The sequence below is a fragment of the Eleutherodactylus coqui genome, chromosome 13 (genome assembly GCF_035609145.1).
Source record: "Eleutherodactylus coqui strain aEleCoq1 chromosome 13, aEleCoq1.hap1, whole genome shotgun sequence".
Classification (NCBI taxonomy): Eukaryota; Metazoa; Chordata; class Amphibia; order Anura; family Eleutherodactylidae; genus Eleutherodactylus; species Eleutherodactylus coqui.
Genome location: NC_089849.1, coordinates 9,618,001 through 9,635,506, shown reverse-complemented (window position 1 = coordinate 9,635,506; position 17,506 = coordinate 9,618,001). Strand labels below are relative to the sequence as shown.

At 46.2% G+C, this 17,506-nt stretch overlaps 1 protein-coding gene across 3 annotated transcripts in view; it reads right to left on the bottom strand.

Annotated features, from left to right (window-relative positions):
- Positions 1-540: 540 nt before the first annotated feature.
- The window catches only part of SPO11 (SPO11 initiator of meiotic double strand breaks), a 60,873-nt gene continuing 43,907 nt past the window's right edge, over positions 541-17,506 (bottom strand). The window contains exons 1-14 of one of the 3 annotated variants that reach the window (XM_066586085.1): positions 16,770-17,238; positions 15,816-15,954; positions 15,216-15,329; positions 15,014-15,102; positions 12,015-12,081; positions 11,470-11,578; positions 11,298-11,384; positions 11,026-11,062; positions 9,435-9,544; positions 9,262-9,361; positions 5,636-5,673; positions 5,399-5,475; positions 802-913; positions 541-722 (exon numbers count right to left, since the gene is read on the bottom strand). In XM_066586085.1, coding sequence (XP_066442182.1) covers positions 603-722; positions 802-913; positions 5,399-5,475; positions 5,636-5,673; positions 9,262-9,361; positions 9,435-9,544; positions 11,026-11,062; positions 11,298-11,384; positions 11,470-11,578; positions 12,015-12,081; positions 15,014-15,102; positions 15,216-15,329; positions 15,816-15,946 — 1,191 coding nt within the window. In that variant the 5' untranslated portion in view covers positions 15,947-15,954; positions 16,770-17,238 and the 3' untranslated portion in view covers positions 541-602. Of the gene's footprint in view, positions 723-801; positions 914-5,398; positions 5,476-5,635; positions 5,674-9,261; positions 9,362-9,434; positions 9,545-11,025; positions 11,063-11,297; positions 11,385-11,469; positions 11,579-12,014; positions 12,082-15,013; positions 15,103-15,215; positions 15,330-15,815; positions 15,969-16,769; positions 17,239-17,506 lie in introns of those variants that run through there. The other 2 variants (XM_066586086.1, XM_066586087.1) reach the window with 2 other exon arrangements.

Here is a 17,506-nt window from a genome sequence, read left to right as displayed (position 1 = left end):
AATTGTACTTCATGAAAGCTGAAGATTCTTGTTCTGCTGAAGTGATAAACCAAGTTATGTTTTCACCGTTAATTCTGTCTCCTGGAGTTCCTTCCCACCATTCACCACCTGCACTGAGGTACTGCAGTACATTCTGGGGAAAAGGAATGTTTTACTTTATTTCTGCATTTTTATTATTATTTTGTCCGGCAGAGACCTTGGTCGGTATACGGACTGGCGTCACGAACTTGACAATTGCCCTTTCACCCTGTGAAGTGCTGCACCAGAAGTGCGCCTTTTCTAGTGTGACAGAGCAACGGCGGCACCATGACAGACAGCTGCTTTTCCGCCGCTCCTTCGCTATGTCTGGTCTGGCTCATTGTAAGGTCACCATGATGAAATGTTTGTCATGGAGCAGGAACGGACAGCCGCCATCATGTACGTTTTTGTCATGGCTCATTAAGGGTATAAACTGGGAACTCTCTGTGTAAACTAGGAGGAGATGATTCAGAGCCATGAAGTGAACGAGACAATATTTATTACACTTCAGCCAACAGACAACGTAAAACTTTAGTAACAACTAGAAGAAGAGATGCAGAGCTCAGCAGCGCCCCCCACAGTTCTCAGATCCATCCACCGTACTCCAGCTTGTTGGGTAGGTAAACGCTAGTAAGAAATGTCGGGGAGAGGGACGTCAGCGCTTGGATCTCTGCTTTCATTTTCCTCTCAGTCATAATCTGCAGCTGCAAACAGAAAATCAAGAACAGTAAAACAGCTTCCCTTGTGACGGCGCTGCTCCGTGTTATCGCGTGTTTCGCACACCTCCTGCTTCCACAGCGGCTGGCAGGACACATACGGCCTCTTGTGCAGGCTCAGCAGCTTCCTCTGGTCCAGTGCAGATAATGGAATCAGGGCGTCCGCAGGGACGTATAACCTGGAACATAAGGCATCCAATGACATGAATTTGGGGTATATTATACTGGGCGGCACTCTTCTGGGTGTGTATACTGTACTAGGATTTGGCCCGGGACATATTACAATGGGCGGCACTCTTCAGGGTGTGTATGCTGTACTAGGATTCGGTTTGGGGTATATTATATTGGGTGGCACTCTTCAGGGTGTGTATGCTGTACTAGGATTCGGTTTGGGGTATATTATATTGGGCGGCACTCTTCTGGAGGTGTAGACTGTACTAGGATTTGGTTTGGGATATATTATACTGAGAGGCACTCTTCTGAGTGTGAATACTGTAATAGGACTCCGCCCAGAGTATATTCTACTGCGCGGCACTCTTCTGGATGTGTATACTGTACTAGGACCCTGCTCAGGGTATATTCTACTGCGCGGCACTCTTCTGGATGTGTATACTGTACTAGGACCCTGCTCAGGGTATATTCTACTGCGTGGCACTCTTCTGGATGTGTATACTGTACTAGGACCCTGCTCAGGGTATATTCTACTGCGCGGCACTCTTCTGGATGTGTATACTGTACTAGGACCCTGCTCAGGGTATATTCTACTGCGCGGCACTCTTCTGGATGTGCATACTGTACTAGGATTCGGTTTGTGGAATATTATATTGGGCGGCACCCGTCTGGGTGTGAATACTCCACTAGGATTCGTTTCAGAGTATATTATACTGCGCGGCACTCTTCTGGATGTGTATACTGTACTAGGATTCGGTTTGTGGAATATTATACTGGGCGGCACTCTTCTGGGTGTGTATACTCCACTAGGATTCGGTTCAGAGTATATTATGCTGCGTGGCACTCTTCTGGGTGTGTATACTGTACTATGACTCCGCCTGGGGTATATTATACTGGGCGGCACTCCTCTGGATGTGTATACTGTACTAGGATTTGGCCCGGGACATATTACAATGGGCGGCACTCTTCAGGGTGTGTATGCTGTACTAGGATTTGGTTCGGGGTATATTATACTGGGCGGCACTCTTCAGGGTGTGTATGCTGTACTAGGATTCGGTTCGGGGTATATTATACTGGGCGGCACTCTTCTGGAGGTGTAGACTGTACTAGGACTCCACCTGGGGTATATTATATTGGGCGGCACTCTTCTGGAGGTGTAGACTGTACTAAGATTTGGTTTGGGATATATTATACTGAGAGGCACTCTTCTGGGTGTGTATACTGTACTAGGACTCCGCCCGGGGTATATTATACTGGGCGGCACTCTTCTGGGTGTGTATACTGTACTAGGATTCAGTTCAGGGTATATTATACTGGGCGGCACTCTTCTGGATGTGTATACTGTACTAGGACTCTGCTCAGGGTATATTCTACTGCGCGGCACTCTTCTGGATGTGTATACTGTACTAGGATTCGGTTTGTGGAATATTATACTGGGCGGCACTCTTCTGGGTGTGTATACTCCACTAGGATTCGGTTCAGAGTATATTATGCTGCGTGGCACTCTTCTGGGTGTGTATACTGTACTATGACTCCGCCCAGGGTATATTATACTGGGCGGCACTCTTCTGTATGTGCATACTGTACTAGGTCTCGGCTCAGGGTATATTATACTGGGCGGCACTCTTCGAGGTGTGTATACTGTACTAGGACTCGGTTTAGGGTATATTATACTGGGCGGCACCCTTCCGGATGTGTATACTGTACTAGGATTTGGTTCGGGATATATTACACTCGGTGGCACTGTTCTGGGTGTGTCTACTGTACTAGGAATTGGTTCGGCGTATATCATACTAGGCGGCACTCTTCTGGATGTGTATACTGTACTAGGACTTGGTTTGGGGTATATTATACTGAGCGGCACTCTTCTGGGTGTGTATACTCCACTAGGATTCGGTTCAGAGTATATTATGCTGCGTGGCACTCTTCTGGGTGTGTATACTGTACTATGACTCCGCCCGGGGTATATTATACTGGGCGGCACTCTTCTGTATGTGTATACTGTACTAGGTCTTGGCTCAGGGTATATTATACTGGGCGGCACTCTTCTGGATGTGTATACTCTACTAGGACTCGGTTTAGGGTATATTATATTGGGCGGCACTCTTCTGGGTGTGAATACTGTACTAGGATTCGGTTCGGGGTATATTATACTGGGCGGCACTATTCTCGGTGTGTATACTGTACTAGGACTCCGCCCGGGGTATATTATACTGGGCGGCACTCTTCTGGATGTGTATACTGTACTAGGCCCGGGGTATATTATATTGGGCGGCACTCTTCTAGGTGTGTATACTGTACTAGGATTCGGTTTAGGGTATATTATACTGGGCGGCACTCTTCTGGATGTGTATACTGTACTAGGACTCCGCCCCTGGGGTATATTATACTGGGCGGCACTCTTCTGGGTGTGTATACTGTACTATGACTCCACCCAGGGTATATTATACTGGGCGGTACTCTTCTGGATGTGTATACTGTACTAGGATTCGGTTTAGGGTATATTATACTGAGCGGCACTCTTCTAGGTATGTATACTGTACCAGGACTCGGTTTAGGGTATATTATACTGGGCGGCACTCTTCGAGGTGTGTATACTGTACTAGGATTCGGTTTAGGGTATATTATACTGAGCGGCACTCTTCTAGGTATGTATACTGTACCAGGACTCGGTTTAGGGTATATCATACTGGGCGGCACTCTTCTAGGTGTGTATACTGTACTAGGATTTGGCCTGGGACATATTACAATGGGCGGCACTCTTCAGGGTGTGTATGCTGTACTAGGATTCGGTTCGGGGTATATTATATTGGGCGGCACTCTTCTGGATGTGTATACTGTACAAGGACTCGGTTTAGGGTATATTATACTGGGCGGCACTCTTCTGGGTGTGTATACTGTACTAGGACTCGGTTTAGGGTATATTATACTGGGCGGCACTCTTCTGGGTGTGTATACTGTACTAGGACTCGGTTTTGGGTATATTATACTGGGCAGCACTCTTCTGGATGTGTATACTGTACTAGGATTCGGTTTAGGGTATATTATACTGGGCAGCACTCTTCTGGGTGTGTATACTGTACTAGGACTCGGTTTAGGGTATATTAAACTGGGCGGCACTCATCTAGGTGTGTATACTGTACTAGGACTCAGTTTAGGGTATATTAAACTGGGCGGCACTCATCTAGGTGTGTATACTGTACTAGGACTCGGTTTAGGGTATATTATACTGGGCGGCACTCATCTAGGTGTGTATACTGTACTAGGACTCGGTTTAGGGTATATTACATTGGGTGGCACTTTATACTGTACTAGGATTCGCTTTAGGGTATATTATACTGGGCCGCACTCTTCTGGGTGTGTATACTGTACTAGGACTCGGTTTGGAGTATAATATACTGGGCGGCACTCTTCTGGGTGTGCATGCTGTACTAGGATTAGGTTTGGGGTATATTATACTGGGCGGCACTCTCCCGGATGTGCAAACTGTACTAGGCCCGGGGTATATTATATTGGGCGGCACTCTTTTAAGTGTGTATACTGTACTAGGATTCGGTTTGGGGTATATTATACTGGGCAGCCCTGTATACTGTACTAGGACTCGGTTTAGGGTATATTATACTGGGCGGTTCTCATCTGGGTGCGTATACTGTACTAGGACTCCGCCCGAGTATATTATACTGGGCGGCACTCTTCTGGATATGTATACTGTACTAGGACTCGGTTTGGGGTATATTATACTAGGCGGCACCCTTCTGGATGTGTATACTGTACTAGGACTCCGCCTGGGGTATATTATACTAGGCGGTACTCATCTGGGTGCGTATACTGTACTAGGACTCCGCCCGGGGTATATTATACTTGGCGGCACTCTTCTGGATGTGTATACTGTACTAGGACTCCGCCTGGGGTATATTATACTAGGCGGCACTCTTCTGGGTGTGTATACTGTACTAGGACTCGGTTTAGGGTATATTATACTGGGCGGCACTCTTCGAGGTGTGTATACTGTACTAGGACTCGGTTTAGGGTATATTATACTGGGCGGCACTCTTCGAGGTGTGTATACTGTACTAGGACTCGGTTTAGGGTATATTATACTGGGCGGCACTCTTCTGGATGTGTATAGTGTACTAGGACTCGGTTTAGGGTATATTATACTGGGCGGCACTCTTCTGGATGTGTATACTGTACTAGGACTCGGTTTAGGGTATATTATACTGGGCGGCACTCTTCTGGATGTGTATACTGTACTAGGACTCGGTTTAGGGTATATTATACTGGGCGGCACTCTTCTGGATGTGTATACTGTACTAGGCCCGGGGTATATTATACTGGGCGGCACTCTTCTGGATGTGGAGATGTTATTTATACAGAAAGTCTTGTATATTATAACATTTATTTTATATATATATATAAATTCTTCAGTTCAGCGGCTGAGGGCTCCTGGGTAACATTTTTTAGCTTGGGGCGCTGATAGAATGACTCCTCACCTCTCTATATCGGATGGCAGCAGGCCGAGCCAAGCGATGGACGGGACGGTCAAATTATGAGCCTCAAACGACATTGACTACAAGAAGAAAATAGGAGGAACCTCAGAGAAGGAGACAATCACAAACCGTGCGCCATTGTCAGCTTTCTAATAAGTCCAGAGTTCTGATGAGTATATCAGTAGTCTCCGTAGCGTCACTCCACATTGTACGCGCTGCTGCGACCTCTTCTGTACTCACCGCTGAGCCGTACTTGTAGATGCACATAATCTCTATACCTGTATCCAAAAGATGAAATCTGTTAGTCGTCCAGGCTGGGAAGCAGTTACCTCCACAGGATATAAGCTTACGTCCTATGAATGGCACGTTCTCAGAAGCTGAGCCCATGCCATCTGCAGCGAGAGCCGTCTGTGACTGACAGCCAGATCCCTGCTGCAACAGCAGGGATTGACGACAACACTGATCCCCATTGTTAACCCCTTACATGATCGCATCATGTAAAGGATTCACAAAGGGAGGGCGCTCCCTCTGTGACGTCAGCGGCCCTCTGCTATGTAACTGTGGAGGGCCAATGGGTTGCTATGGCCTATGATCACTATTATTAGCGATAATACATTGCAGTGTGTTATGATAGCAATCATAGGATCACAGGTTCAAGTCCAATACAGGGACAGAAACATTTTAAAAATAAAAATAGCAACAAAAAAAAACGTAAAAAAAATTAATTAAAAAAAAAACATTTTCTACGCAGTTTTCTCCCTTCTTTAAAAACGTTTGGTATCACCACGGCCGTAACGACCCATGCAATAAATTGAACACACTTTTTATCCTGCATGGCAAAACACTATAAAAGAAAAGCAGGAAAAAAAATACAGAGCCAAAATGTTGGTTTTATTCATTTCCCTCCAAATAATGCAATAGAAGTGGTGAAAAAAAGCCATATGTACCCCAAAAACTACAACTTGTCATACAAAATACAAACCCTCACAGAGCTCCGTCCACGGAGAAATAAAAAAGTTATTGGGCTTTGAACGCAGCAAATATATGTAAAAAAAAATAGTTTTTATTGTGCAAAAGTCTATAATTTTTGTAATTCTTGTAATCGTACCGATCCGAACAGAAAAAAAAACAATGGCAGAACTGTTATAGAATACATTCTAAGTACCCAAATGGTATTAATAACAAGTAGAGCGCGTCACGCAGTAAACAAGCCCTCATACGGCCGCGGCGATGGAACAATGAAGACGTCACGGCGTTTGAAAAGCAGAGATAAAAATCGTTGCTTCCTTAAAGGGGTTGTCCCGCGCCGAAACGGGTTTTTTTTTTTCAATAGTACCCCCATTCGGCGCGAGACAAACCCGATGCAGGGATAAAAAAAAACAAAACGGGTAGTACTTACCCGAATCCCCGCGCTCCGGTGACTTCTTACTTACCTTGTGAAGATGGCCGCCGGGATCTTTAGCCTCGGTGGACCGCAGGTCTTCTGTGCGGTCCATTGCCGATTCCAGCCTCCTGATTGGCTGGAATCGGCACACGTGACGGGGTGGAGCTACGAGGAGCCGCTCTCTGGCACGAGCGGCCCCATTCAGAAGGGAGAAGACCGGACTGCGCAAGCGCATCTAATCGGGAGATTAGACGCTGAAATTAGACGGCACCATGGTGACGGGGACGCTAGCAACGGAACAGGTAAGTGAATAACTTCTGTATGGCTCATAATTAATGCACAATGTACATTACAAAGTGCATTAATATGGCCATACAGAAGTGTATAGACCCACTTTGTTTCGTGGGACAACCCCTTTAAGTCCAAACTAGGCGGCGTCACCAAGGGGTTAAATAAAGTTTTTTACTTTTGTAGTGAGAATGTAAATGATAAATATATGGAAACGTACAGCTTTATATTGCCATGTGTTTCCTATTACGTCGAGCGTACGTTCCTTTGGGGGACAGGATAGTGTGACCCGCCGCCCTACAGCGTCAGGGAGGCCAGCAGCGCCCGCTCTACAACCACTTCTGACACGCTCTAGGCTATGGAAGCATCAAGCACATCCATTTACCACAGTGTTTTATGAAGCGCAGACGTCAGATAGGTGACGGATCGCGATGTGAAGGGATGTAAAGACTTGTTCACATCAGCGTCTCCGTCTGAAGCCTCCATCTCTGATCTACATTAAAATATAGGAAGAAGTAACGCTGCATGTAGCGCTACTGGATGGCTGCCGGAAGGACGCCATTACCGTCACTGGGATCCATTCTGCGCTGTTCCGTTCCGTCACCTGATGGATCTGTACGGCCAGAGGGATCTATCCCTCATAATGGAGCAGGAAAACAGAACCCAAAACGCCAATGAGAACAGAGACTAAGAAGAGTCACGCTGCATGATACATGCTCAATGTCTGACAGCGATGTGACGTCGTACTTTGGATGGGATGATGGAAACCGCTGAGCTCGGCTGAGGTACATCATTTCTGTAACTCCCATAGAAGTCGATGAGAGTTACACAAATAGCATAGCTGTGCTCTCTCCGCAGCTCCCAAGTTGCAGAAAGTGTAGCTTGCTGTGCTAGGCTGTGTGTGCAACTCTCATCGACTTCTTTAGGAGTAGCTAGGGTAGCCATGTTTGTCACCACAAAATACTAGGTTAAAAAAATGGGGGTAGTTAAGGGCATGGCTTATCACAAGATATGTTTTTACTTCTGTTATTTTAGTGGCCCCAGGAGTATTAGTGCCCCCTTTAGTGGCACCCAGTAATAATAGGGCCCCAAGAAGTAATAGTGGCCCTCTTTAGTGCCCCCAGAAGTAATAGGGACCCTCTTTAGTATTAGTGCCCCCTTAAGATGCAACCCGTAATAATAGTGCCCCCAGTAGCAATAGTGGCCCTCTTTAATAGTGGTCCCAGCAGTATAAGTGCCCCCTTTAGAGGCACCCAGTAATAATAGGACTCCAAGCAGTAATAGTGCCCCCAGCAGCAATAGTGGCCCTCTTTAATAGTGGCCCCAGGACTATTATTGCCCCTTTTAGAGGCACCCAGTAATAATAGGACTCCCAGCAGTAATAGTGCCCCCTTTTAGGGGCCCCAGTAGTATTAGTGCCCCCTTTAGAGCCACTCAGTAATAAGGCTCCCAGCAGTAATAGTTCCCCTTTTAGTGACCTTAGCAGTAATATTGGCCCCTTTCAGTGGCCCCAATAGCAATAGGTGCCCCTCTGAGTGCCCTCCCCACCCTTGAACCTGTAGCTCCCTCTGAAGTTCCCGTTGGGACGCTGCTGCAGCAATGAGAGAAGATCCTCGCTCCTTCCCTGGGGTCTGCGCTGCGTACAGTACATGCAGGAACGCAAGCGCCGGGGAGAGGAGTGACCATCTGAGCGCTGCAGCAGCATCCTGGCAGGAACTTCAAAGGGAGCCGCAGCGCTTGCTTTTGTATTTGCTGCCCAACCAGAGGCGCTCACACCAGCTAATTATTATTTACTGGCCATTAAAAAAAATACCAGCATCGGCCTCTAGAGTAAAGTACCGGCAGAGTGGCAACCCTAGGAGCTACAGAAACTGTGTAGTGCTTGGTTATTGCTGTCCTCGCGATCACCCGTGGCCCCTGCATGCAGGGAGGCTGTAGGCGGTGGAGGTGTTAACGCAAGACCCAGAGGGTACCCTAATATTATGGAATACCCCTTTAAATTCGCAGCAAGCCAGTTTATATTGCGTATTGTCATCGCTGATTCCCCCTATGTAAGTGAGCGGGGTGAAATCTACGGGGGTCCACACATAACACATGCAAATGTGGCTGTGACATTCCTGCCACAGAAATATGTTGTAGGCGGCTGTAAGCTAATTATCCACTAATTATCCGCTGTCTGATATCGTCAACATACCGTGAGGATCAGCATCGACCAAGGTGAATATCGGGATCTGGAAGGTGTCCCACAGCTTCCGTACGAACAGTCTGGTGTTCACATCTGGGACTCCTTTCCCCTTACAACAGAATAACACAGGTTAGAGGCGGCCTGTGGAGGGCGCTGCTCCGTCAGAGGAGGGGCAGTCTTACCGTAATAAGGATGCAGGGGCCGCACTTTCCACAAAAGTCGTCATCAAGAAGCCTCTGGAAAGTTGCGTCTTTTTCAATAATGAGGATATAGCGAGCGGCGGTTCTCAAGTCTTAAGTGTTAAAGAAAGCAAGCAGATCCCAAGATACAGCAATGACTATGTATATGTGCAGATCAGCAACGACACGGGTAAAGGCCCGTTTACACGCAACAACGGTCGTTCAAACAAATAAAAATCAATGGTTTGTTCAGTGTAAATGCGGCCAACGATGAATTATTCATTGCTCGTTAATTTCATGCGGACATAAAAGTCATCGTCGGCTCGTTAAACTAATCTGATCGTTCAGTCACTTATACAGCAAATGTGAACGACTGAACGACTTCTCGTTAAACAAGCCGACGATGTATCTACATGTATAAAGCGGCCGCACGGCCCATATAGGACATCGTTCGCTCGTTCTAACGACAAATAATTCGTGTAAACAGACCCTAGTAGATGCTGACGACCTCTCAGGGCAGCCACTGCTGGGTTTGTGGGAAATACCGCACAGCTCTTCATAGACCCTAAATGGCAATTAAACCTACACTGTAATATAGACTGAACAATTATACACTGACGGCCCCTTTATCAGCCCCATCTAGTAGTGTGTTGGAACCGCAGCAATTTGTTGTGATGTAGATCCCACTAGATGATGAAATCACTCTGCAGGAATATCGGCCCCCGCGGACAGGAAGCTTCTTGTAGTTGCCGCAGATTAGATGGCGGTGCTGACATGTTCTGACCGGCTGACAGGAAGGGGTCAGCGATTCATGCTGCTTGTACCAAATTCTGACCTCCCATCAGCAACAGAGATTTGCATCCATCTGACCAGGAGATGTTTTTCCGCTGCTCGGTGATACAAGTTTTGCGCTCTTTTGCCCGCTGGAGTCTTTCTGTTTCTCTTAGACACAATGGCGCTGGAACTGGTCGTCTGCTGTTATACCATCCGTGCGGAGGAACGACGAGCTGTGCGTTTGGACACGTTAGTTGGAGCTCCAGCGTTGTATTCTATTCAGCGCCTGTTGGTCAGAACAATTCTTGACATCCTCCTCCGACCCCTTTTGGTGCCAAGTTGTTTCCACCCACAGAATGTTTTCCTCGATCACGCCATTCTCTGTATACTCTCCACCAGTTACATGAGAAACCCCCTGCTGTTGGCAGTGAGCCCCAAGCTAGTCCGGCACCAATGACCGGCCTCGTTGGAAGTCGCTCCGATCGCTGGATTTTCCCATCTAATGTGGATTCACACTGAAACTGATCCACAGAAAACTGGTCACGTGATTTTATGCCGCACTCCGGGGTCACGGGGAGAATTACCATACAGGGAAGCTCCAATCATGAGAGGGTCGGGGGTCTAATAAAGGGCCGGGGGCTTATATAGAGGGGTGGGAGCTCTAATAAAAAGTGGTCTCTCGGTGTGGTTCCCTCTTACATAAGGCAGTGCTGCATTATCGCTCCAGTCTATAGAGGTGCTGGTGTGGATTATTTTAGATTACATTCATTTCATAAAGGATCATCCTGGGTGCGCTGAATGTTCGGCCCTTTAAGGATACGTGTGACTCCTTCCACGTTGGACGGCACCAGGACTCCCTATAATGTAAAGGAAATGTGTTTGGTTTCCATATTACAATAGTCCATGAGCTCCTCGGGGTAAAGTGTCAGCGAGACGATTGTTCTTGGTTATTATAACACAAGTGCTGGTGACTCTATAAACAGCTTTTACTCTAATATTCCCAAATCCCCAACAATCCCCCCCCCCCTCCCTGAAGTAGGGACCGAGTCGTGATGGCGCCACTGAACCAGACTGACTGTGGGAAGTCCTTACCGAGGTGTTAAAGCTGCAGTCCACTTTGGTGCCATCTTGCTCTATGTACAGCAGGCTGCCGGCCACGCAGCCCTTGGAGGTGGAAAGCTGGGATGGAAATCAACACGGATACTAAATAGGAGTCCTTGTTGTTTCTTACAATCCATAGGGCATCAGTGATCTGCGGACGTACGATGTGCAGGCTTCGCCTCGGGATCTTCAGCATACAGGAGATATCCATCACTATACTGTCCACGGTCCTCTGGCTGCCATAAAGCTGAACGTCCTCATAAAAAATGTCCCTGGGGAGGAGGAGAACATAAAGAGTGACGTAAATGAGCTAAAGGTCCATTTACAGATCTATGCGGAGGTCCGGCCGCGCTGCATTGACAGGATGCCGGGGGACCAGCTGATCAGCGGGGATCCTGAGTGATGGATCCCCATTCATCAACTATTGATGACCAAGTGTAGTACGGGGACTTGAAAAAGGTAATATTGTAACAACTGCTATTGCTTTCGGTTATCAGCCAGAAAGCTGAAGTATATTATAGATTTTTCTGTCATCCTGGAGTGTCCTGTCTAATCTAGTACTATACAAGGACAGGCCATCAATAGTAAAAGTACCTGAATACCCTTTTAATGTGGCACCAGGGAAGGCCTGGGTATAACTGCAGACTCTGCCCCCTAGTGCTACATCACTGGTAGTCAAACCTTTCTCCACGCAGGGCATGAACGTACCTCTTGGTGGCATACGTATCGGTCTGCACAAGTTTGTAGATCACAGACAGGAGTTTCATGGTCAGGGCTGAGAGGAGAAACAGTGAGATGATTAATACTTATAGTGTGGAGCAGCAAACGTCATCCTTTCACCATCACTAATTGAGAGGGGTATGTGAAAAACATGGCTGCTTTCTTCCAAAAAGCAGCAAAATTTATTCGACAGGGCGTTTCAGCGCTGTACCGGTGTCTTCTTTCAATACATTATATGATACATTAAATGATACAACTTGTGTATGAAACATCACTCCGTGGGTTGGTGGGATTATGGCCATAACATTTATTTACATACTTTTCATCTTCTGATCGCCATAACTGTTGTATTCATCCTTCCATGGGCCGGTGTGAGGGCTTGTTTTTGGGGGGATGACCTGTAATTTCTATCTATACCTTTCTGGGGTATATTTGATATTTTGCTTTTTATAACATTTTTTGGGGTGATGGGGTGACCAAATAGCGCAATTCTGAAGTTGTAGTTGTGTATGTTTGTTTCTTATGGTGTTGATTGATCTATTGAAATAACGCATTATTTATACGCACGGACTTCTGTAGATGCAGCGATACCACGTATGTTGATTGTGATTTTTTTTCTGTTAAAATGGAAAAAGGGCTTTTAAAACTTGCAATATGTTTTTGTAATGATTAAAAATCTTTATTTTACTTTTTATTTACTATTTTAGCTCCCCATACAGGACTTGAAATTGCGACTGATTGCTTATGGAATACACTACAATACTTCAGTATTACAGTATATTGTACTTCTGCGTGCATCTTATTAACCCCTTAAGGACCAGATACTTTTTAGGGATTTTACCCATGTGGCGGTTTTACTGCCCTATTTTATTTCCTTTAGCTATCAAAATTATTTTTACAGCGGTTTTTTGTCCGTGACATATAGGGCGATTTTTAAAATATCTTTTTCACTGACTTTTTTTCCCCGTTTTTTAGCTTTATTGGGGGTAAAATGCTAAAAAAAATGATTTTTTTTAACATTTATAGATTTTTTTTTATTTAGTATATTTATGCTAAAATAAAGTACGGGAATGGGTTCCTCTATTTGTGTCAGACGTTTTGACATATAGTATGTATGGTTTTGGTTTACAGGGCACATACGGCAATGGTTGGCGTCGGCCTGTGTTATTTAATAGCTGATAACCCGTTCCTGTCTCTGATTGATTGCAGAAGCAGGAGGCTTAAAGCGCCGCTGTAATTTTACTATCGGCAGTGCTTTAAGCCCAGGACCAGGCGCTGTAAATTTACTGTGCCTGGTCCTTAAAGGGTTAAGCCCTGTCACAGGACACAGGCAGACCTCAGTAGGCAAACAGCTAGGGCAGAACTGCAAGCCTTCACAAGGCCTAAGGGCTCGTTCACACGGGCAAGAAAGTTGCGCAACTTTGTAGCGTTTCTACAATGCTACAAATCGCATGTATGTGAAGCCCCTGCTTTCCTATGGGCTCCTTCACACATGTGATGTTTTGTAGCATGCTACAAAACAACACAAAAACCTCATGGGTCCTGCTATATGCACGCGACTCGTGAGGTTTTGTAGCCCATGTTTCTCTATGGAGCTTTCCTCCCTGTTGTGATTTTTGTGCAGTGCGATGCAACTTAGACAGTAGGAAATACTACTGTCAAAGCTAAAATTTAAGCCCTGGCTGCAGAAAAACAAAACACACATACATCACCTGTCCTGCACCGTCAGCCCGGCCGCATCTTCTCCCCGGGTCCCCGGCAGTGATCTTCTCCTCTTCTGGCCGGGGATTCAAAAATCCCCGCCTTCTGGAAGCGCTGGCTGTGATTGGCTAATTTTTGAATTCCCGGCCAAAAGAGAAGAAGATGATCTGTGCCAGGGACCCGGGGAGTGATGCGGCCGGGCTGACAGCGCGGGACAGGTGATGATTGTGTGTTTTGTTTTTTTTTCTTCTTCAGCTACAGCGTATTTTTGGGGAAGGGCTTATATTTCAAGCCTCCCCCGAAAATCCTCGCATGTGGTGCTACAAAGCCGAGGTATCACCGCGAGAAATAGCAGCGATATCGCACGGACCAGCAATGCGATATCGCTGGAATTTTCTCACAGCGATGCCATGTCACCCGTGTGAACGAGGCCTAAGGCTGCCATGATGTACGAACGGCCACCTGTGATCTTGTTGTGGGGAAGTTGTGTGGGTGACAGAGGGAGCTCCCTACTTTTGTTGGGCCATTTAAATACCACTGACAGAACAGACTGCATCTAAATGGTTAACAGCTTTGATCAGAGTACTACAAATACTGCTGCAGCCAGGTGGTAGCACATGCAATGTACATGTATGTCGGATGTTGCCATTAATGTGCTGATAAATTTTTGAACATTTTAAAGATGTTTAAAATGGAAAAAAAACACACAATCGCACCATTTATCGGGGGGGGGGGGGGGGGCGGTGTTTTTATGATGTTCATGGTGTGAAAAAATGATCGGCGCTTCATTCTGCCAGTCAGTACTGTTCACATTTATATAGATTTTTTACTACATGTATGAAAAAAACCATTTTAACTGCTTTCTATCGCAGGATTTTTCCATTGACATAGTGGTGATTGGGCTCACTTATTGTGCAGCCAGCTATAAGTTTTATTGGTACCAGTTTGGGCTATAGATGACTTTGTGTATTTTATGTAAGGGGATAAATAATGTAATGTTTTCATTACATTTTTTTGTCCCAGTAAGGGATTTAAACCTGTAATCATTTGTACAATATTCAACTCGTATTGATTTTTGCGGGAGAAATAATGAAGTGAGGAATGAATTTCCCCCCGGCTAACAACTTGGATGCTGTGGTCAGTACTGACCGTGGCATCAGCAAGGTTAAACATCTGCAATCATGGCTAGCTCCAATTTTGGGTGGATTTCCCCTTTACAACAGACCTTGCATCTAACCTTATGTAGGCTGATAATAAACCACTAGTGTGCGCCAGAGGGCTCTCACCAAACCGCTGTGCAGATCTGGGGTTGTCGCTTCTCACTTTTCGAGTTGTGCAGTTTTTAACCATTTGTAATCCAACCGATTCAGTAAACCTAGACAAGAACAGATGGAGAAGTGTGTATGGTGACGCCAGGACACATAAGAAGGTTCATAACTGCATTTCTGTCACCTCCTCACTTTGCCTGAATGTGTTTTTTCCACTTACTCAATGTTGGTCCAGTTTGATCTGTCCTCCATTGTGAGCACCGGAGCTTCATCCTTAGAAAGACTCTCCAGCACCTCCTGGACGATCTTATCAATGGCAGCAACAACCTGAGAACTGAACAGAGAAGATCTACAGATCCACATCAGAATGTAACATTTCACTTCTGGTTTTTTCCCCATATGCAGATTACAAATCCTCGCTGTATTCCCATTAAAAACAATGGGACACTGAGATGACACAGATTTGGTGTGGATTTCATGTGGATTCTGTGTCAAATCCATTGCAAAAATTTGACGTGTGAACAAAACTTAACCCTTTCCAATCCACTGTCTGACAGCTTAAGACATTATGATTTAAGGCTGTACACATACATCGGGTTCTCTTACTGTATATTGCCAGCCTCTCTGCTGTCGGAGTCTATCCAATGTGTCACCTCATGCAGTACTGGCTTTAGCCAGCAGATAGCGCCATTGTATAACAGCAGAAAAAGAGTAAGCCCTCTAGGAAAACCAGGATACCAATTGGATTGGAGAGGGTTAAGGGTGCGTTCTTAACAATGTTTGTTACTGTCCAATTCATTTGTATATCTTGTTCGCTCACCTAGTTACAGGTTCCTGTATTTCCTTCTTTACTTCAGGATTTTGCCTCTGACGTCTCTGTATGGCTTTTAACAGGGACCCTCGGTGATCTTCTATGTAGTGGAAAAAGTCTGGACTCTGCATATATGCCATGTGGAACCCTAAAAATAAGAAGAGAAATAGATTACATTAACCCCTTCACAGTCACCATATGAATATATATGCAGTCACAGGGTTGTATGGAGTGGACTTGGGAGCCGAGCCCACTACGTATATGACAGGCGCCGGCTGTTTTCAACATCTTGCCAACGTTGGTAACGGTAGTGATGGCAATAGCTTTGATCAAGGTGGTTTAACTGATTTCAGGACTGCCATGTGTAGTGGCCCGGTACAACGGGGTCCCTCCATAACAGTATGCATGCCTTTGTCTATGTATTGTCAGTGCCTTCTGTGTTGCATGATTGATGTGTATTGCATAGCTGCAGCACTAAAAGGGTTAAGTGTCTGGTTTGTGAGCTGACTGTCTGAAATGTATCGTTTTGTGTTGTGGGTGGATGGTCACCTGACCATGTTAGATATATGTGGTTGCAAGGTGTGTGCAAGTGGTTCTGTTCTGGGCTTGCAAGATAAGAGTCTGGAGTTCTGTAAGAGGACCACACGGGCAACTTCAGCTCCGTGTGGCCCAGAATGGAAGAGGCCGAAAGAGTTTGATGGCTGCCGGGGACTACTATGCCCAGGAGTTGGCAGCATGTCTACATTCAACAGTGAGTGTGTACCGGTAGAGACAGAGAGACAGGAAAGTGTGTTTGTGCCCGGGCCTAGGACCTACAGATAACTAAGACTGTGGTTTCTCCTGCTTACCCGTGAGATCTCCCTGTCACACCACTTGTCAAACTGCTGCTAATTCTACAAAGTTCTGCTCAAGTAAAACGACCGCTCACCCATCCGTTTCCGGAGGCTGCGTCTTAAACAGTACCTGTGTGTGGATTTACTCCGCCAACCAGGAATTCCCCCACGGAAGCTGCACGTCAGAGGGTTTACTCCACCAGCTAGGAATGCTCCCGCGACAGAAGAAACGGCGGCGTCACGCGTGACACAAAACAGGACTAAGGTAATCCAGCATTAGGTTTCCCATTTATTAACCTGCCCTCGGCCCTTGGGTGTGTCACTGGTTACCCTCTGAGTGGGTGACGGTGGAGCCACTGTGACAAGGCCTAAACTCTACCCTGCTGTCTCCTAGTCTGTGGCCCGCTGCTCAGACGCTGCACCATGCATGGATGCCTATTTAAGGGAACCTTTCACCAGGTTCATGTTGCCTGAACTACGGGTAGCATGAACCCCAGACAGGTATGCACAGAACACCTATGAATGTCTTATTCTGAAACGCAGTGATCTTTCAGAATAAACATACTTTGAAGATCAATTCCGAGTCAGAGGGGCAGCACCACGCTGGCCTCTCCTCGCCCACATCATCTAGAATGACAGGTCTCTATACACAAACAGGGAGAGAGCTGTCATTGAATGATGTGGGTGGGGAGAGGCCAGCATGGTACCACCCCCAAGACTCCGAGGTCTGTCTGGACAGGATCTTTAAAGTATGTTTAGAAGACATTCATAGGCGTACTGTAAATACATGCTAACAGGGTCCCTTTAAGCTCTGCCTGTGGGAGGTCTTAATAACAACACTAAAAAGTACTGTATGCTGCAATACAG